Genomic DNA, 21,451 nt, shown 5'->3' with positions numbered 1-21,451 from the left:
GCCAAGCCCCCGGGGGTGGAGACCTGGATAAATGATATGGCGGGGTTCATAAAGTTAGAGCGGATTAAGTTCGTCCTAAGGGGGTCGGCTCAAGGGTTTACCAGGCGGTGGCAACCGTTCGTCGAATATCTTGCGGAAAGATAGATGGGGGAAAAAAGAAGGCAGCAGCAGCAGCCCAGGACTTTGGGGGGGGGGGGGGGGGGGGGGGGGGGGTGGCCTGAGACAAGGCAGTTGCCAATTAGGGCTAGTTTTTATTTTTGTTATTTAATATTTATTTATTTGTTGTTGTTTTCTTTTGTTCTTGTTTAAATAAAAAAGGTCATTATTATCTGTATTGTTATAATGTTGTGTAAAGGATGCACAATGTACTGTGTTGGTTGACCAAAAATTTTCAATAAAATATTTTTTTTTAAAAAGTGACCAAGTGTCATTGAATAGCAGTGGGGAACTCACCGGCAGAGCCAGCGGTAAACACCCTGACAATGCCGCCACAAAATAAAAGAAATTTTTGGGGAGAATATCGCCCAAGGAATATGTTCAACCCTTGCACCTTTTTTAAAAATTACCCAGGAGTTTGGGAAGCCAATAGTTAGCTCCCTGTTGCTTGCTCATGGCAACATCTTAGGAATCAGATCGTGGCTGATCTCTTCCTGGTCTCAAATCCACCTCTCTACCTGTTCCCCATATCCCTGTACATTTTAGGAATCTATGGGGAAGTTAGAGAAGCTGGGATTGTTCTCCTTCAAATAGAGGAAGACTATGGGGAGATGGTTGGTAGAGTTACATAGGGAAACTTTCCACTGGCAGGAAGGTCAACAACCAGAAGTCAGAGACCAAAGGTCATTGGTAAAAGGCTAGAAGGAAGATTAGAAACTTTTTTAAAAACCATAATGAGTAAAGGGTGGAACAGATTAAATGGGAACAGTCAGAAAGGAATTTGATGAAAGGCCAGGGTAGTGAGGATAATGAGAGAGCTCTTTCAAAGAGTACGATGGTCGAGTCACCTTTTCGATGTTGTACAGTTGTGAAATTCTCCATTTATTTTGCTAGATTTACAACCCTGGGCAAGATTGAAGATAACGGAGGGTGGCACAGTGGTCAGCGCTGCTGCCTCACCGCGCGGAGGTCCCAGGTTCGATCCCAGCCCCGGGTCACTATCCATGTGGAGTTTGTTTGCGTGGGGCTCACCCCCACAACCAAACTATGTACAGGCTCGGTGGATTGGTCATGCTAAATTGCCCCTCAATTGGAAAAATAAATAATTGGGTACACAAAAGGTTGACGATAACCAACTTACTTGTCGCAGAACTTTGGCAAGGGATTGATGTCATCACCATCCACCATGCCACACAAAGTTTTGATGAGCTCACATTATACCAAACGCTTATAATCGCATTGCAAGAACAGTACTGACACATAGATTAGAGGACTGTGCATTGGTTTGTATGTAATGAGCTAGAGTCTTAAGTTACACAACCTAGACCTAAAAAGCAGCAAAGCCAACTTGAATTTATCACTGACAGCTAGAATCAGAGTGACTTCCATACAGCCCACTTGAGTCCATGCCAGTTTGCTGAAGATCAAAGCAGCCAGTACCACTGACCCACTCAATTCCTGTAATCTTGCAAGTTAATTTGCTTCACCCAATTTCCTGTTGAAATCATTGATCAGGTCTGCTTCCTCCATCCTCTTGGGCAGCAGGTTTCAGCTACTAGAAGTCTATAACATTAAAGCACTGCCAATAGAATCATGAATTTCTAGTCCTGACCAATGAGTATTAGATTGGCTCAGTGGTAACAAAGGCATAACAAGAGCCCGAATTCAAGCACCAACCAGATTGGAGCAATAATCTGCCTTGATACGTACAGTTCTACAGTGCTGCACTGTCTACAGCACCCCTGAAGCTTAGGGGTACATTACTATGCAGGGGGTGATCGTGAGGCTCCAGAAGTTCATGAAAAAAGAAGTGGGCCAGGGAGAAGCACAAATGTGAATGGAAAGGAAACAAGGTCCAAATATACCAGGACATTGGAGCAGAGCTGGCAACCAACGCAAGGCAGTTCTATATCAACGGCAGATCATGTTTGGGGTACTCTACTCGATGAAGCTCTGGGTGATGTATGAAGGATGGGAATACTATTTTGAGATCCCAGAAGCAGCCAATAACCATCAAGGAGCATAAACGGAGAACTGCACTGAACAATTCTGGAAGACTGAGGTGCTGACACTTTGAAGTAATTGGGAATATGGGTAGAGTGGGGTTGGGGGTTCTCTTTTCCTCCGATGTGATTTTTTCTAAAAAAAACTGTTGGATTGGCAACATTTGTAAGGGGATGACTGCCCCATTCCCCCTCCTGCTGCCTGGGGCTGTGGTTTTTTTTTTTGGTTGTTCTTGGGAAGGTGATCTGTGGTTCGAGATGAGTCTTTGTTTGGATGTAGGAGGGGGAGATTAGCGAGAGCCTTCTTCACAGAGCACAGGGAAGGAGTCAGTGGGAGAAGCCTTTGGGCAGGAGTTGCCACGCTGGCAGGTATTGCTGGTGAACCGAAATGAGGTGAGGAAGAAGGCAGAGAGAGGTGGCCATGGTTTGGGGGGGGGGGGGGGGGTGTTTGAAGAGACGAGGTTGGACAAGGAACATGGTCATGGGCGAAGGGGCCATCTTGGATGAGCCAGGTATAGGTTCAAATTAACAGGGGTAGAGACACAAGGGGAGGATGGCAAACGATAGAGGGGAATGGAGGCGTAAGCTCCCATTAAGGTTGATAACATCGAACATGCAAGGGCTCAATGGACCGGTCAAAAGATCTTGGGTCTTTGCGCAACTTAGGAGCTCGAAAGCGGAGGTGTTCTTTCTGTAGATGTACCTCCGTGTGAAGAACCAGGTTCGGCTAAGGAAGGGGCGGGTGGGTCAGGTTTTCCACTCTGGATGTGATCCAAAGTCGCAGGGGTGGCAATTTTGCGGAGTAAGAAAACGGGGTTTGTGAACACGAAGGAAGTGAGGGACCCGGGTGAGAGATATGTGAATGCGAGTGAAGTATTAGAAGGGATGCCGGTGGTGTTGGTGAATGTGTATGCACCGAATTGGGATGATGTAGGTTTTATGAGGGGGTTGCTGGCAACAACCCCGGACTTGGCCACGCACCAGTTGATTATGGGAGGAGATTTCAATTGTGTCCTCGAGCCGAGGGTTGACAGATCGAGCCCCAACTCAATGGGCAGGATACGAATGGCAAAGGAGCTGGATGGGTTTAAGGAAAAGGTGGGTACAGTGGACCCGTGGCGCTTCAAGAACCCATGCATACAAGGTATATTCCGGAATTGACTTTTTTGTGGTGAGCCGGGTGATTTTGGTCGGGGTGGAGGGGGCAGAGTACCCAGGGATAGTAATCTCAGACCTTGCGCCGCATTGGCTGCAGGTTCGGCTTAGATTGGGACGAGAGCAGAGGCCGGCGGCTCATTTCGGAGTTACAAAGAACAAAGAAATGTACAGCACAGGAACAGGCCCTTCGGCCCTCCAAACCCGTGCTGACCATGTTGCCCGACTAAACTACAATCTTCACACTTCCTGGGTCCGTATCCCTCTATTCCCATCCTATTCATGTATTTGTCAAGATGCCCCTTAAATGTCACTATCATCCCGGCTTCCACCACCTCCTCTGGTAGCGAGTTCCAGGCATCCACTACCCTCTGCGTAAAAAACTTGCCTCGTACATCTACTCTAAACCTTGCCCCTCTCACCTTAAACCTATGCCCCCTAGTAATTGACCCCTCTACCCTGGGGAGAAGCCTCTGACTATCCACTCTGTCTATGCCCCTCAATTTTGTATACCTCTATCAGGTCTCCCCTCAACCTCCTTCCTTCCAGTGAGAACAAACCGAGTTTATTCAACCGCTCCTCATAGCTAATGCCCTCCACACCAGGCAACATTCTGGTAAATCTCTTCTGCACCCTCTAAAGCCTCCAGTGTGGCGACCAGAATTGAACACTATACTCCAAGTGTGGCCTAACTAAGGTTCTATACAGCTGCAACATGACTTGCCAATTCTTATACTCAATGCCCCGGCCAATGAAGGCAAGCATGCAGTATGCCTTCTTGACTACCTTCTCCACCTGTGTTGCCCCTTTCAATGACCTGTGGACCTGTACTCCTAGATCTCTTTGACTTTCAATACTCTTGAGGGTTCTACCATTCACTGTATATTCCCTACATGCATTAGACCTTCCAAAATGCATTACCTCACATTTGTCCGGATTAAACTCCATCTGCCATCTCTCCGCCCAATTCTCCAAACAATCTAAATCCTGCTGTATCCTCCGACAGTCCTCATCACTATCCGCAATTCCACCAACCTTTGTGTCGTCTGCAAACTTACTAATCAGACCAGTTACATTTTCCTCCAAATCATTTATATATACTACAAAGAGCAAAGGTCCCAGCACTGATCCCTGTGGAACACCACTGGTCACAGCCCTCCAATTAGAAAAGCATCCCTCCATTGCTACTCTCTGCCTTCTATGGCCTAGCCAGTTCTGTATCCACCTTGCCAGCTCACCCCTGATCCCGTGTGACTTCACCTTTTGTACTAGTCTACCATGAGGGACCTTGTCAAAGGCCTTACTGAAGTCCATATAGACAACATCCACTGCCCTACCTGCATCAATCATCTTAGTGACCTCCTCGAAAAACTCTATCAAGTTAGTGAGACACGACCTCCCCTTCACAAAACCGTGCTGCCTCTCACTAATACGTCCATTTGCTTCCAAATGGGCGTAGATCCTGTCTCGAAGAATTCTCTCCAGTAATTTCCCTACCACTGAAGTAAGGCTCACTGGCCTGTAGTTCCCGGGATGATTGGCAGATAGAGTTTTTTGTGACAAAGTGCGGGCTGTGAGGAGAGAGGTCGGCGGCTACATGTTGAGAAACGCTAAAAGCAGTGGTCCAAAGGGAGATTATCTCGTTCAAACCTCATGCAGATAGGAAGAGGGAGGAATATGAACGGCTAATGAACGAAACAGTGGAGGTAGATAGGGAGTACTCGAGGGTGCCCACCACGGAGGATTGGGGAAGAGGAAAAAAATTACAGGAGTGATATGATAGGCTGACAACAGGGAGGGCAGTTGGACAGCTGCATTCTAGTAATACAAGGAGGCTGTTAAATGTGATTACAAAGGCAGCACAGTGGCAGTGGTTAGGACTGCTGCCTCACGGCACCAAGGTCCCTTGTTCGAACCCAGCTCTGGTTCCTGTCCGTGTGGAGCTTGCATAGGTTTTGCCCCCAAAACCCAAAGATGTACAGGGTAGGTGATTTGCCATGCTAAATTGCCCCTTAATTGGAAAAAATGAATTGGGTACACTTAAATGTTTTGTGGTGCAGTCCACGGTGAAGATCTGGAACCAGTTGAGGAGGCATGTTAACGCCGTTTTGAAAACCACAGGGAAAGAGATAGATGGCACCTGAGGAAGTGGGGCTGGTTAAGTTGAGGGATTTATATCTGGAAGAAGGGTTTGCCAGTCTTACCTGCTGCATTTTCCAATTAAGGGGCAATTTAGCATGGCCAATCACCTACCCTGCACATCTTTGGGTTGCGGGTGCGAAACCCACACAAGCATGGGGAGAATGTGCAAACGCCACATGGTCAGGATTGAACCTGGGACCTCGACGCCATGAGGCAGCAGTGCTAACCACTGCGCCACCATGCTGCCCTTATAATCACATTTAATAGCCTCGTTGTATTACTAGAAAGCTGCCTGCCCTTTATGAAGCATGTTTGGTCCTCTGCATCCACCCCCAGGACAACCTTCATCCTACCCACCACCAACTTAGCCAGCACTTTCACGTCTGTATTTAACAGCAATGTGGGGCTATACGACCAACATTCCTTCCCCTTTTTTGGTATTAACGTGATCGTGCGTGCAAGACTGCATGCGTGCAAGACTGCATACTACGCCCACCACAGTCCCACGCTGGCATCTCCACAGTATAGATGAATTGAAAGCGGGTAGAGCTCCAGAGAGGAAGTGAGTTTAGTTAACTGCAGGTAAGAGACTTTGGGCGCAAGGTTTGGAAAAAGTTCCCCAGCTTGCCGGTGCTGCAGCGACTGCTGCTTCCAGATGTGGAAGGAGGGTAGGATCAGAGTCAAACAAGCTGGCTGGGAGAACAGAGAGGTAAGCGGGTGGTGAAGATTAAGCAGAAGTGGGAAGGGGAGCATAGAGTGAGGCGCTACAAAGGGTAAATGTGACCCCCTTGTATGAAAGTATGAGCCTGATACACAGGGTACATATTACGTGGGCAAGAATGAGTGGTTTCTTTCAGGGGGTGGCAGATGAGTACGAGGTGTGGACAGGGACCAGTGAATCATGCTCATATGTTCTGGGGCTGCGTAAAGTTGGAGAGATTCAGGGTGGGCGTGTTCACAGCGCTAGCAATGATAGTGGGGAAGGAGATTGAGCCGGACCCTTTGGTGGCGATATCGGAGAAGACTGAGCTGATGGAGGCCGATGTTGTGGCCTTCGCTTCTTTGATTTCCCAGGCGGCAAATTTTATTGGAATGGCGGTCAGCAACCCCACTGGGGGTAGCGGCCTGGCTGGGTGATTTACATGACTTTCTTCAGCTGGAAAAGATCAAATACGAGTCAACGGGTTCAGCGGAAGGTTTTGAGGCAAGTGGGGGATGTTCGTGACAGTGTTTGAGGAGTTGTTCGTCGTGGGGAAAAAAGAGAGAGGGGGAAAAATTAGTTGCGTGTTGGGAAGTTTGTTTCCCAAATTGTTTATGCTTTGTAACTTTTCATATAAGTTTGGAATAAAATAAATTTTAAGAAACAAAATCACGTTACAATCATACGCATGAGGGTTAATCAGGTAACGTTTTACTTTAGCTTCATGAACAATCTGAATTACAAAGATCAATAATACATTCAAAACAGCACTCCCTCAGAACATGCAAGATGGCGGGAGGCGACTCCCTGCGAGCTCTCCACAACAGATCCACTTTTTACTTAACTTACACTCGTTCTAATCTTTTAAAATTTAATTCTTAAACTAACATTATTAGCAACTAGTATGCCATCAATCAAGACGGGGAACGCAGAGTGAATTATGGCTTTAATTGACTTACCACAGAACTGGCAGTGTTCCCCAGAATGGGGCAGTGTGAATGGTCGGCAGCCTATATACCCAGACCCTAGGGGAGGAGCCACGGGCAGAGCCAAAACTGTACAACATGTAATATAGTGGCAATATGTAATACTGTGGCAGCACAATGCAACACAGTGGTTTCACCACATTCACCCCATGTTTAAAAAAAAAAAAAAAAAAGAGTCCGGCAGGGGTGAAGTGAACAAGTTGTGTCAGAGATTGAGCCTGACGGGGGCTTTGATTGTCCGCCGTGACCGCCTCAGTTCAGAGTGGTGTGGGCATCGAAGTCGGCGAAAGCGTTGAGGCCGGCGTGTCCAGAAGACTGCTTCTGTGTTCCCAGACGGGTGCGCAGCAATGGGGGAAAAGGGGGTATAGGTCAAGTAGTAGTAGAGAGGGGAGGAATAGGGTCGGGAGCGCCGATGACAGTCACTGGGGAACCTGCGGATGCCAAATCTCAAAGGGATACTGTGTCCTCCTGCCCATCATGGTGAGCCACATGGGCGTACTGGGGATTTGCATGGAGAAGAACCTTCTCGACCAGAGGATCCGGCTTATGAGACCTCGCGTGCCGTCGGAAGAGGACGGGCCCCGGAACCGTCAGCAAGGTCAGGTGCGAGACCCGAGGTGGACCTTCTGGGGAAGGCAAACATCCTCTCGTGGGGTTGTGGGGGGGGGGGTCACATTAGTAGCGGTACAGAGAAGCGACCGGATGGATTGGAGCGCCTTGGGAAGGACCTCCTGCCAGCGGGAGACTGGGAGACCTCTAGACCGTAGGGCAAGGAGGACAGCCTTCCAGACCGTCGCGTTTCCCCTCTCCACCTGTCCGTTCCCTCAGGGATTGTAGCTGGTAGTCCTGCTTGAGGAGATGCCCTTGCTAAGCAGGAACTGACACAGCTCATCACTCATGAAGGAGGAACCCCGATCACTGTGGATGTAAGTGGGGAAACCGAACAAGGTGAAGACACTGCTCAGGGCCTTGATGACTCTTGCAGAGGGCATGGGATGGCAAAAGGGAAGCGCGAGTACTCAATGATGTTGAGGAAGTACACGTTACGGTTAGTGGAGGGGAGGGGCCCTTTGAAATCCATGCTGAGGCGTTCAAAGGGGCGCGAGGCCCTTACCAGGCGTGCTCGGTCTGGTGATAGAAGTGCGGCTTGCACTCCACGCAGACCTGGCAGTCCCTGGGGTTGCTGGCCTGATATAATGGAAAAGCCGGGTGACAGGCCATTGTGGAGGGCCCGCAGTCGGTCTACTTGTGCGCTGGCACAAGTACCACGAGAAAGGGCATCTGGGGGCTCATTAAGCTTCCCAGGACGATACTGAATATCATAGCTATAGGTGGAGAGTTCGATCCTCCACCTCAGTATCTTATCGTTTTTGATTTTTCCCCGTTGTGCGTTGTCAAACATAAAGGCTACCGGCTGTTGGTCAGTGACGAGGGTGAACCTCCTACCAGCTAGGTAGTGCCTCCAATGCCACACAGCTTCCACAATAGCTTGTGCTTCCTTCTCGACAAAGGAGTGTCGAATCTCAGAAGCATGGAGGGTTCTAAAGAAGGCTACTGGCCTGCCCGCCTGGTTCAGGGTAGCAGCCAGGGCGACGTCTGACGCATCGCTCTCGACCTGGAAGGGAATGGACTCATCCACTGCGTGGCAGCCCAGGGGAAATGTAGTGGTTTTAATAAGTGGGCGGGCTTTGTCCGCATAGTTGGGGACCCACTGGGCATAGTAGGAGAAAAGCCTCAGGCATCATTTGAGGACCTTGAGCTGTGGGGATGGGGAAGATCTGTGAGGGGGCGCGTGCGGTCGGCGTCGGGCCCGAGGACTCAGTTTTCCACGACATAGCAGAGGATGGCTAGCCGGGTTGTGCGGAAAACGTACTTCTCCTTGTTGTCGGTCAGGTTAAGGAGCTGGTGGGGTGCGGGCGTGTGGCCGGCCGAGGAGGGGCTATGGCTAGTCGGCGGGGGAGGGCGATCTTGGTGGGAAAAAGGGTGTCGTTCGAGGCGACGAGTATTGTGACAGACAATGGCAGCAGGTGCGTAATGGTAAGTGGTAAGCTGCAAGTGGAGAGGGTGGTACTGGTCAACGTGTACGCCCCAAACTGGAACGATGCGGGTTTAATGCGGCGCATGTTGGGTCGGATCCCAGACTTGGAAGTGGGGGGCCTGATAATGGGGGAAGACTAACACTGTTGGACCCGGCACTGGATCGCTCCAGGTCTAGGACAGGTAGGAGGCCGGAGGCGGCTAAAGTGCTGAGGGGGTTTATGGAGCAGATGGGAGGGATGGACCCTTGGAGATTTGCAAGGCCGGGGGCTAGGGAATTTTCATTCTTCCCGCATGTTCATAAGGCCTATTCCCGGATTGACTTTTTTGTTATGAGCAGGACGCTGATAGCGAGAGTAGAGGATACAGAGTACTCGGGAATAGCCATTTTGGATCACGCCCCACATTGGGTAGACCTAGAGCTGGGGGAGGAGAGGGACCAGCGCTCGTTCTGGCGCTTGGAGATGGGGCTGTTGGTGGATGAGGTGGTGAGCGAGCGGGTCCGAGGAAGCATGAGAGATACCTGGAGGCCAACGATAACGGGGAGGTCCAAGTGGGGATGGTCTGGGAGGCGCTGAAGGCGGTGGTTAGGAGAGAGCTGATCTCCATTAGGGCCCACAAGGAGAGGAGAGAGCAGAGGGAGAGGCTGGTGGGGGAGATGGTGAGGATAGACAGGAAGTATGCGGAGGAGGGACTGTTGAGGGAGAGGCGTAGCCTCCAGGTCGAATTCGACCGGTTGACCACCAGGAAGGCGGAGGCACAGTGGAGGAAGGCCCAGGGGGTGGTTTATGAATATGGGGAAAAGGCAAGCCGGATGCTGGCGCATCAGCTTTGGAAGCGGGACGCAGCTAGGGAGATCGGGGGAGTTAATGACAGGGGAGGGAGTGTGGTGCGGAGTGGGATTGGCATCAATGGGGTCTTCAGGGATTTTTATGAGGAACTGTATCGGTCCGAGCCCCCACTGGAAGAGGGAGGGATGGGCCGCTTTCTGGACCAATCGAGGTTCCCGCAGGTGGAGGAGGGACTGGTGGCAGGATTAGGGGCGGCGATTGGGCTGGTGGAGCTGGCCAAAGGGATAGGGAGCATGCAGGCGGGGAAGGCACCGGGGCCGGACGGTTTCCCGGTCAAATTCTACAAAAAATATGTGGACCTGTTGCTGGTTAGGACCTTCAATGAGGCAAGGGAGGATCCCCTGTAGTGTGGGTCTTACAGGCCGATTTTGATGTTAAATATAGATGCCAAGGTGCTGCCAATGGTCTTAGCCACGAGAATTGAGGATTGGGTGCCGCAGGTTATCCACGAAGACCAGACAGGGTTCGTGAAGGGGAGGCAGTTGAATGCGAATGTGCCGAGGCTCCTGAACGTTATGATGCCAGCGAGGGAGGGGGGAGGTGGAGGTAGTGGCGGCGATGGACACTGAGAAGGCCTTCGATAGGGTAGAGTGGGGGTACTTGTGGGAGGTGCTGGAGGGGTTCAGGTTTGGGTAGGGGTTCGTCAGGTGGGTTAGGCTGTTGTACGAGGTCCCGATGGCGAGTGTGGCCACGAACAAGAGGAAGTCTGAGTACTTTCAGTTGCATCGAGGGACGAAGCAGAGGTGTCCCCTGTGCCTCCTGCTCTTCGCACTGGCGATTGAACCCCTGGCTATGGCACTGAGGGAGTCGAGGAACTGGAGGGGGTTGGTGCGGGGTGGGGAGCATAGGGTGTCGCTCTATGCGGACGACTTGCTGCTACATGTGGCGGATCCGGTGGGGGAATGCAGGAGGTAATGAGGATCCTCAGGGAGTTCGGTGATTTCTCAGGGTACAAGCTCAACATGGGGAAGAGCGAGTTGTTCATGGTTCACCCAGGGGACCAGGAGAGGGGGATCGACGAGCTCCTACTAAAAAGGGCGGAGAGGAGCTTCAGGTATTTGGGGGTCCAGGTGGCCAGGAGCTGGGGGGGCCCTGCATAGACTTAATTTCACGAGGCTGGTGGAGCAAATGGAGGAGTTTAAGAGGTGGGACGCGTTGCCGCTGTCCCTGGCGGGTAGGGTGCAGTCAGTCAAGATGACGGTGCTCCCAAGGTTTTTGTTCCTGTTCCAGTGCCTCCCCATTCTTATCCCAAAGGCCTTCTTTAGGCAGGTCAACAGGAGCATAACAGGGTTTGTGTGGGCGCGAGGGACTCAAGAGGGTGAGAAGGGTGTTCCTGGGGCGGAGTAGGGATGAGGGAGGGGCTGGCGCTGCCCAACCTCATGGGTACTACTGGGCTGCCAATGCGGCGATGGTGCGCAAGTGGGTGATGGAGGGGGAGGGGACTGCATGGAAGAGGCTGAAGACGGCGTCTTGAGGGTACGAGTCTGGATGCGCTGGCAACGGCGCCGCTGCCGCTCCCTCCAATGAGGTATACCACGAACCCGGTGGTGGCGGCTACCCTCAAAATCTGGGGTCAATGGAGGCGGCACGGGGGGTGGGGGGGGAGAAAAAGAGTGGGGGCCTCTGTGTGGACCCCGATACAGGGGAACCACCAGTTTGTCCCAGGGAGAATAGATGGCGGGCTTTTGGGGTGGCACAGGGCAGGGATAAGAAGGTTGGGGGACCTGTTTGTGGATGGGAAGTTCGCGAGCCTGGAGAAGTAGTACGGGCTCCCCACCAGGGAACACCTTTAGGTATCTACAGGTAAGGGCGTTTGCCAGACGGCAGGTGGTGGAATTCCCGTTGCTGCTGCCACGCACTGTACAGGACAGGGTGCTCTCGGGGGGGGGGGGGGGGTTGGAGAGGGTGAAGATCTCGGCAACATACCAGGTGATGCAGGAGGAGGCGGCAGCCTCGGTGGAGGAGCTGAAAGATAAGTGGGGAGGAGGAGTTGGGGGAGGAGATCGAGGAGGGGATGTCGGCAGATGCCCTTGGGAGGGTGAACTCTTCCTCTTCGTGCGTGAGGCTCAGCCTCATACAGTTTAAGGTGCTGCACAGGGCACACATGACCGGGACAAGGATGAGCCGGTTCTTTGGGGTGAGGACAGGTGTGTTAGGTGCTCAGGGAGCCCAGCAAACCACACACATAGGTTCTGGGCATGCCCAGCGTTGGAGGAATTTTGGAAGGGCGTAGCAAGGACGGTGTCGAGGGTGGTAGGATCCAGGGTCAAACCGGGCTGGGGTCTCTCAATATTTGGGGTAGCAGAGGAGCAGGGAGTGCAGGAGGCGAAAGAGGCCGGTATTCTGGCCTTTGCGTCCCTGGTAGCCCGGCGAAGGATTCTTCAGTGGAAGGATGCGAGGCCCCCAAGCGTGGAATCCTGGATCAACGATATGGCGGGGTTTATTAAATTGGAGGGGATGAATTCTGCTTTAAGGGGGTCGGGGCAAGGGTTTTTCAGGCGGTGGCAACAGTTCTTGGACTTCCTGGCAGAATGGTAGACAGTGGTCTTTAGCAGCAGCAACCCGGGGGGGGGGGGTCTATTTTACTTTTGTTTGTCTATACTGGGGGATCTGCGGGGGTGTATATATTTGCTGTGTGTTAATTCGGGGTGTTAATTTATTATTTATGTATAGGGGGAGGGGGGGGCACAGGGTTGTTTTGTATTTAATTCTATTTGGTTCCTTTTACATTTTGTTGTTGATATTGTGAAAACTTTAATAAAAATTATTATTTTTTTAAAAAAAGATTAAGGAGCTGGGCAGTGTGGAGGAATTTCTTGAGGTTAGTGTTGTGGTCCTGCTGATCATGGCCGCAGATGGTGACATTATCTAAGTGCTGGTATGTAGCCCGCCGCCCATACTGGTCCACCGAAGGGAACCCGGAGAAAGTGGTAGCGGTGGCCAGCTGCCTCAAAGGCAGTGTATTGGCGATCCTCCGGGTGGATAGGGAACTGGTGGTACGCGGACTTCAGATCCACGGTGGAGAAGACCCGGTACTGCGCAATCTGATTGACCATGTCAGATATGTAGGGAAGGGGGTACGCATCGAGCTGCGTGTACCGGTTGATGGTCTGACTGTAGTCGATGACCATCCGGTGCTCCTCCCCAGTCTTGACGACAACCACCTGTGCTCTCCAGGGGCCGTTACTGGCCTCTATTATCCCTTCTCTCAGGAGTCGCTGAACCTCCGACTTGATCTAGGTCATGTCCCGAGCACTATTGTCTGCTCTTAGTGGCGACGGGCTTACAGTCTGGGGTGAGGTTGGCAAAGAGCGAGGGAGGGGTGACTCTAAGGGTCGAGAGGCTACAGACGGTGAGAGGGAGGTGTCCATCGAACTTCAGGCGATACTCTGGAGGTTGCACTGGAAGTTGAGACCTAGAAGAATTGCCACGCAGAGGTGTGGGAGAACAAAGAGCTTAAAATTTTTGAAAGATACGCCCTGTACCGTGAAGGTCACGACACAGTACCCACGGATTTGCATGGTACGTGACTCAGAGGCCAGGCAGATTTTATGGGCTGCGGGTAAAACGGGAAGGGAGTAGCGCCGTACCGTGTCCGGGTGTATGAAGCGGTCTGTGCTCCCAGAGTCAAAAAGGCAGGCCATCTCGTGGCCATTGATCCGGACCGCCATCGTAGATTTAGCAAGGCCGCGACTGGGGTGATGGAGGCGGCCACCGGTGGCGGGCTGGCTTCGGACAGCAGGCGGGCCGGTCGAGAGTAGCAGAGGCCAGCTGATGGACAGGCGAGGCAGAGTTCCGGGAGGTGGCGGTGGACTTCAAAAATGACGGCCCCAGTGGCGGTTTGCGTCGAAGATGGCGGTGCCCGCAGGTTGCACGTGGCGGGTGGTGTCGAAGACGGCAGCCCCAGTGTGCCCAAGGGTGCCGCGTAGATGGAGGCATAGGCACCCACGTCACGGACGGCCACCTCCAGCGATTCAGCAAGCTGCGCCGTTTCTGGAGGTCGTGTCTCTCCCTCCCCAGCAGGTTCTGTCGAATGCAGTTTGAGTCAATGCCAGCAACATAAGCATCCCGGATCAGAAGTTCGGTGTGCTTAGCAGCCGACACCGCCTCGCAAGTGCAGGCCCCGCCGAGCATCCGCAAAACGCGCAGAAATTCTGCCAGCGACTCTCCAGGGCGCTGATGCCGCGTGGCAAGGAGGTGCCTGGCAAAGAGTCCATTAACCCGTTTCACATACCGTCCTTTCAAGAGTGTAATGGCTTCAAACGAGGCCACGTCCCAAAAGTTGAGAAAAATTCACGGGCTCACCCGGGAGATGAGGACTCGCAGCTTGTGTTCCTCGGAGACGGCGACGGCAGCAGAATTGATGAAGGATTCTAGACAGCGAAGCCAGTGTGCGAAGACGACATCGGCATCGGCTGATTGGGGGTCAACCTGCAGGAGGTCCGGTTTGAGACCCGGATCCATGTTAAACAGCTCTTTGATTTAATGTAAGTCAATGAAATTGATATGCCATCAATTAAGACGGAAAACAGTGAATTAACCATGGCTTTAATTGACTTACAACAGAGCTGGCAGTGGCAGTGTGCCCCAGAATGAGGCAGGGTGAAAGGTCGGCAGCCTATATACCCAGGCCCTAGGGGGAGGAGCCACAGGCAGAGCCAAAACCATACAACATGTAATATAGCGGCAATACTATAACACTTAACACTGTGGCAACACAATACAACAGTGGTTTCACCACACTAACCTCTCTCTTTATCTTCTCTTGCAGGCTTGAACATCCTCCAAGGCCGTGGAGAACTTTTGGCCCGACCTTCAAGTGGATCTGGCCCAAACCAGAAGTGAAGCCCCAACCTAGATTTGGAGCCGACCCGGACTTCGGAGCTCCCACCCCGGCCTAACAACCGACGCCAGCCCCCGGATCGCCTGACCCAGTCCCCAGAGCTCCCGACCTGACCCCCGACGACGAGACCCAGCCATGTCACCCCGGCCTACCTGGAGATGGAAGAAAAAGCCACGTGGAGGCCCGACCAGGGCTACTTCAAGACCCGACCCCAGGGAGGGAACAGACCACGGGACTCAGCCCAACCTGCCTCAGGAAGCCCCTGCCCACGACCCAGGATGCCCGAAATGGCAGAGACCCCACACGAGGACCCGAACGCACTGCAAGGTATTCCCATGTCCGCAGAATGCCGGGATCCATCTGGATCGCAAACATGGCCCCCTAGCAACCCGTCAACCAGCGCCCAGGACCCTGCCAGACGCGATCCCGGAAACGTAACCAGCGCCCTTATCCCCGCCAGCCCCCTGGACCCCGCCAGGCGCAACCACCTACCTTCCACAAGGTCAGACTTCTCCCATCGGATCCCAGGACCATCCAGTCGCAGCCGCCGACCGATGAAGCGAGGGAAACATGGCGGTCTGCAGGTTAGTCTGAAGCAACCGGGTTTCAAGACCCCTGTCCCCAGCATACTCTTGGCAAACATCCAAGCGATCGCAAACAAGCTGACTTACCTCGCAGAGGGAAGAAAGAGACTGCTGTGTGCTCTGTTTCACCCCCGCCTCACCGGGCTGTGCCATACAACCTGAAGGCTTCTCAATTCACCGGGCGGACTGCACCACGTCATCAGGCAAAGTGAAGGGCGGAGGGGTTTGCCTCATCAACTCCTCCCCATGTGCTTGGATGTGGCGATCCACTGCTCCTCAGACCTGGAATACCTGACCGTGAAGTGCACCCATAGTATCTTCCACGCGAGTTCACTTCAGCCATTATCACAGCGGTCTACATCCCACCCAGGCAGAAGTGAGGAAGGCCCTGGACGAACTGTACAGTTGTAAACAACTACGAAACAGAACACCCAGAGGCCTTGTTCATCGTGGCTGGAGACTTCAACAAGGCCAACCTCGAGAGTGTACTGCCAAAATTCCACCAGCACATCTCCTGTCCCACCAGGGGCGACAACGCTCTTGACCATTGCTACTCAATCAAGGGCACCTACCGTTCCACCCCCCGACCACACTTTGGGAAATCAGACCATAAGCGTCTGCTCCTTCTCCCGGCATACAAGCAGAAACTCAAGCGAGAGAAGCTAAGAAGGTTGTGCAGTGCTGGTCCGAGGAAACAGAAGAGCTCTTACGTGACTGCTTAGAGACAGTGGACTGGCCCATATTTAAGAACTCAGCGACCAACTTAAATGAGTATGCCACCACCGTCACAGACTTCATCAGCAAACGTGTGGACGACTGAGTGCCAAAGAAAGCAGTACATACGTTCTCCAACCGGAAAACATGGCTCAATCACGAGATAGACTCCCTATTGAAGGACAGATCTGACGCGTTCAAGTCAGACGACCCTGACCTATACAAGAAATCCAGGTACGACCTCCGCAAAGTCACCCGAGATGCCAAGAGAGAATATCAAACCAAGCTAGAGTCACAAGACAAACCCTCGGCAATTGTGGCAAGGACTAAACAACATAACGGGCTACAAAGCGAAGCAGAGTAGTATCTCTGGCAGCAGCGCACCCCTCCCCGATCAACTCAATGCATTCAAAGCTCGGTTCAAGCAGGTAACCAACAATCCGCTGTCAAGTGCCCCAGCAGCCCATAACTCACCCATACCCACCATCACAGCTTCCAAGGTCAGAGCGGCCTTCATGAAAGTGAACCCTCAGAAGGCAACGGGCCCGGACGGGATCCCTGGTCGTGCACTCAGAGCCTGCATGGACCAGCTGGCAGGCCTCCACCTGCTTCAAGACCACCATTATACCGGTGCCAAAGAAGAACCAGGCAACGTGCCTCAATGACTATCATCCGGTGGCCCGGACTTCAGTCGTAATGAAGTGCTTTGAAAGGTTGATCATGAAGCGCATCATCTCCATACTCCCAGAAAGCCTTGATCCACTGCAATTCGCATACCGCAGCAACTGGTCCACATCAGACACCATTTCCCTGGCCCTACACTCATCCCCAGAGCATCTTGACAACAAGGACTCCTACATCAGACTCCTATTTATTGACTACAGCTCCGCCTTCAACACCATAATCCCAGCCAAGTTCCTATCAAAGCTCCAAAACCCAGGACTTGGCTTCCCACTCTGCAACTGGATCCTCGATTTTCTGACCAACAGACCACAATCAGTAAGAATGAACATCAACACCTCCTCCACAATAGTCCTCAATACCAGGGCCCCGCAAGGCTGCATACTTAGCCCCTACTCTACTCACTGTACACACACGATGCGTGGCAAAATTTGGTTCCAACTCCATCTGCAAGTTTGCTGATGATACCATAGTGGGCCGGATCTCAAATAACGACGAGTCAGAATATAGGAGGGCGAATATAGGAGGGAGATAGAGAACCTAGTGGAGTAGTGCAGCGACAACAATCTCTCCCTCAATGCCAGAAAAACTAAAGAGCTGGTCATTGACTTCAGGAAGCAAAGTACTGTACACACCCCTGTCAGCATCAACGGGGCTGAGGTGGAGATGGTTAGCAGTTTCAAATTCCTAGGGGTACACATCTCCAAAAATCTGTCCTGGTCCACCCACGTCGACACTACCACCAAGAAAGCACAACAGCACCTATACTTCCTCAGGAAATTCGGCATGTCCACATTAACCCTTACCAACTTTTGCAGATGCACCATAGAAAGCATCCTATCTGGCTGCATCACAGCCTGGTATGGCAACTCCTCGGCCCAGGATCGCAAGAAACTTAAGAGTCGTGAACACCGCCCAGTCCATCACACAAACCTGCCTCCCATCCATTGACTCCATTTATACCTCCCGCCCACCCGGCTTACTCACTCTTCCAACGGGCAGGAGATACAGAAGTTTGAGAACACAGACTTAAAAAGAGCTTCTTCCCCGTTGTTACCAGACTCCCAAATGATCCTCTTATGGACTGACCTCATTAACACTACACCCTGTATGCTTCATCTGATGCCAGTGCTTATATGGTTACATTGTATACCTTGTGTTGCCCTATTGTGTTTTTTCCTTTATTCCCTTTTCTTCCCATCTACTAAATGATCTGTTGAGCTGCTCGCAGAAAAACACTTTTCACTGTACCTCGGTACACGTGACAATAAACAAATCCAATCGCCACCAGGATTGTGCACTCCTCCTAGATGGGACTGGAGTTCACAACCTTGTGACTCAGCAGTCTGCTCGCACTGAGCCAAGCGAATAATTAGTAGAAAGTAACTCCAGAAACCCAGGATTGTGTTCACAAATGGCGTGCAGAGCTTTTAGCATTAGCTAGTGTAGAATTCAAAGATACATGCCAAATGTGCATACTGAAAATGTTGAAATGGTAATACATGAAGCTAAGTCAGTACTTGTCAGAAATATGTTGCAGCACAAGGTATTAAAGATGAGCATTCAATTGTTTGGAGATTAAATCTTTGAGGTGCTTTTTGTAATCCAGTTCTTCATTAAATTTATTATTTTTTAAAAAATGTTGAGTACCCAATTCTCTCTCAATTGAGGGGCAATTTAGCGTGGGCAATCCACTTACCCTGCACGTCCTTGGGTTGTGGGGAGACACCCACACGGACAGGGAGAATGTGCAAACTCCACACGGACAGTGACCTAGGGCCAGGATCGACCCTGGGACCTCGGCACCGTGAGGCAGTAATGCTAATCACTGCGCCATCATGCTGCCCTCTTCATAACATTTTAAACAGTAGTCCTTACATTTGGATGTAAACTTTTTTTTATTGTCAACTAAATTCCATTACACTACAAAGAACAGTAAAATAATGGTACATCAAAATGCAGAAATAAACTTTGAAAGACTGCTAGAATAAATAAAATTTACTATTCCTCAAAAAAAAATTACTATGAAGCTTCAGTTACCCCCTTCCAATTCCCCATTTTTCCTCTCCCCTCAGGAAAAAAAACTCCATTCTGAGCCCTTCATTTAACAGGCAAGACCACAGCTACATGCAGGCAATATCTCATACCCTACGGTAGGGCTAATTAACCTCATAATTCAACATTCAAACTGACTTTTTGCCTGCAGAAGTGTTGTAGTGCACAATGAGCCTTTGCAAACCTATGCCCTCCAGCTATTTTAATCATAGGCCTGCAGTCACTGAAGGCATTGCTACCGGTCACTGCATCGTCACAGTGAACATGCTTCCAAGAGAGCAGCTACCAGTTTTCTTGCACATTTGTAGTTTAATGGTTAACTGAACCTAGCTTTTTTTTTTGCAAGTGATTTTCAAAATTCACCTGAATCACCACAGTAATAAGCTTATTGGAGATCAACAATCTCAGGTTTAAAAAAAATGTCAAATTTGCATTCTGGTATCCAAATGGGTTTTGGAAAGCAACATTCTGATTGAATAATATCTCTACTATTAACATAGGTAAATATCCAAATTAGAAACAAGGTCAAACTGCAGGCACTCCCTTACTGGCTGTCAGGAAAACATATTAAGCTGCTGCAACTCATTCAATGGTTGGGATTCTTCAGAACATTTATGACTAGATTAAATTATGCTTCACTAAATTAGTTTAAATGAAAATACTAAATCACATTAAAACAAGGAAGCCACATTTCACCTTGTTCACCTGCAGATTGGATAGTGAACGGCAGTATTGTCAGTATGAATTGGTTCTAAAACCAGGCAACAGAAAGCCTCCAGCCTCCACAAATCCACCTTGAAAAAAACTAAGAACACTTACATAGGTAATAGCAATAAAAAAGTAGATTGATGGTTTCCCCTCTTCTGCCTTTTGTAGCTAGAAGTCAAAGTTTGCAACAAAAAAAAAGGCTCATTACCAAAACCATACTGGACTGATTCTTCTTCTAAAAGTCTGACACTTAAGATACAATGCTGAAATTATATGCGACGGGCAAATTCTGGAATACCAGCACTGCCCCTTTTAAAGTCATTAAAATTAAAGGACAAAGCTCTTCAGATTTTTAATAATACAGCAAAATTAACAGGGAACCACTGGTATATTATAAGTACAGGTAGCAAAGGTCCAATTAGGTGATGACACATCAGGGAGCACTCCAATAAACATATGCTGCAGAAAAGTGGTTGCCACTGACAAGCTGGAAACACCCTGTGCTCACAGGTGGTTAATATGGCACTGCTACAAGTCTCAGAGAAACAGCCAACTTGCAGTGTTCAAAAGGAAAAAGGGCACTCCGCAGAAACATGGGACAATTCAAGACACATCTGTAAATCAGAAGAGAAAAATAAATGTTATCAGGCTGGAGTCATACCCATTTTGAAGCAAAGACAAAAGTTTGCCTTTTTTGCACACTAATTGCAAACACTTCGAGCTTAACTCTCCAACTATCATTGAATAATGCACTGAACAGACAAGGAATTGACTCTTCCTCCGGACTTAAATTAGAAATGGCAATATTTCAGCCACTGTCAGAAACAAGGTCACCTAATTCAACTTCCTCTCAAGATTTGGAACAAATTGACTGCATATCCTTTGAATTACAATAAATTAGATGTCATTGATGTTTACAGCTGACAAAACAGTGGCACCCTGTGGCAAAGGCACAGTGCAAATACAATCCAACAGTCGCCTACATGAGCCAACACAACTCATTTTATTCTGGCTGGGTGTGCAGCATGGAGGTACAAATGGCAACACGAGTTTTGTTCAAGTTGCAATCACAATTTTTGAACCTTCTTGAACCAGTGTCGGCTCATTTCCAGTGTCATTGTCATCCCATTGGGTAAACTAAGGGATACAACAGGAATTCAGCAATATACATTAACCATACAAAGACAGTGTCGATGGAACTCATTCAAAAGCTGCTCAGCACCCTGTTATAACAAAGCAGCAGATTCCACAAGTCTAGAAGCTCCAATCTACTGTACAGAATAATCTATAATTCTACAATATCAAAATACCATTGGATTTGCTCGGAACGCAATCCTAGAACAGTGATAATCTCAGATTTCATTTTTTTCAATCTACAAAAGCAGTTTCTGTTGAGGAGGCATATTACAAACAAAGACATGCAATGCTACAGTTGTGGCAGAGTGTGGGTTCAGCCTTGCTTTTCAGAGACATGCGCTTTTCCTCTGGGGAAAAGAAAACAAATTAGAAGGCGAGTCACCTCAGGCCACATTCAAGGCAACTAGCTGCTGCTGATTCGAGACTGGAAGATCTTGTCCTCTCAGTCAAGGATGTGGCACACACAAGCCTAAAATGGAGATACACAGTTTGAGGGTTAGAGCATTTGAAAAACAGCTGGTCTAAATACATACAGCTCGCAGGTTGTTCTCCATATCGTCGCATTATCTGGTCGTGCGTGAACTTCACAAAAGTATCATATTGTTCTGAAAAACATTCAGATCACATCAACATCATTAAAAAAAAAAAAGAGACTTTTAACTCAGGCTACAATAAAAGACTAGATACTAGAGAAGGCAG

The 21,451-nt window shown here is 50.2% G+C and overlaps 1 protein-coding gene across 1 annotated transcript in view; it reads right to left on the bottom strand.

The window, feature by feature from the left end:
- Positions 1-18,731: 18,731 nt before the first annotated feature.
- akirin2 (akirin 2) overlaps positions 18,732-21,451 on the bottom strand; it is a 32,477-nt gene continuing 29,757 nt past the window's right edge. The window contains exons 4-5 of the mRNA XM_072499782.1: positions 21,286-21,357; positions 18,732-20,229 (exon numbers count right to left, since the gene is read on the bottom strand). Coding sequence (XP_072355883.1) covers positions 20,219-20,229; positions 21,286-21,357 — 83 coding nt within the window. The 3' untranslated portion in view covers positions 18,732-20,218. The remainder of the gene's footprint in view (positions 20,230-21,285; positions 21,358-21,451) is intronic.

The sequence above is a fragment of the Scyliorhinus torazame genome, chromosome 4, assembly GCF_047496885.1.
Source record: "Scyliorhinus torazame isolate Kashiwa2021f chromosome 4, sScyTor2.1, whole genome shotgun sequence".
Lineage (NCBI taxonomy): Eukaryota > Metazoa > Chordata > Chondrichthyes > Carcharhiniformes > Scyliorhinidae > Scyliorhinus > Scyliorhinus torazame.
The sequence above is the reverse complement of the archived record's forward strand: the minus strand, read 5'-3'. Positions and strand labels throughout refer to the sequence as shown.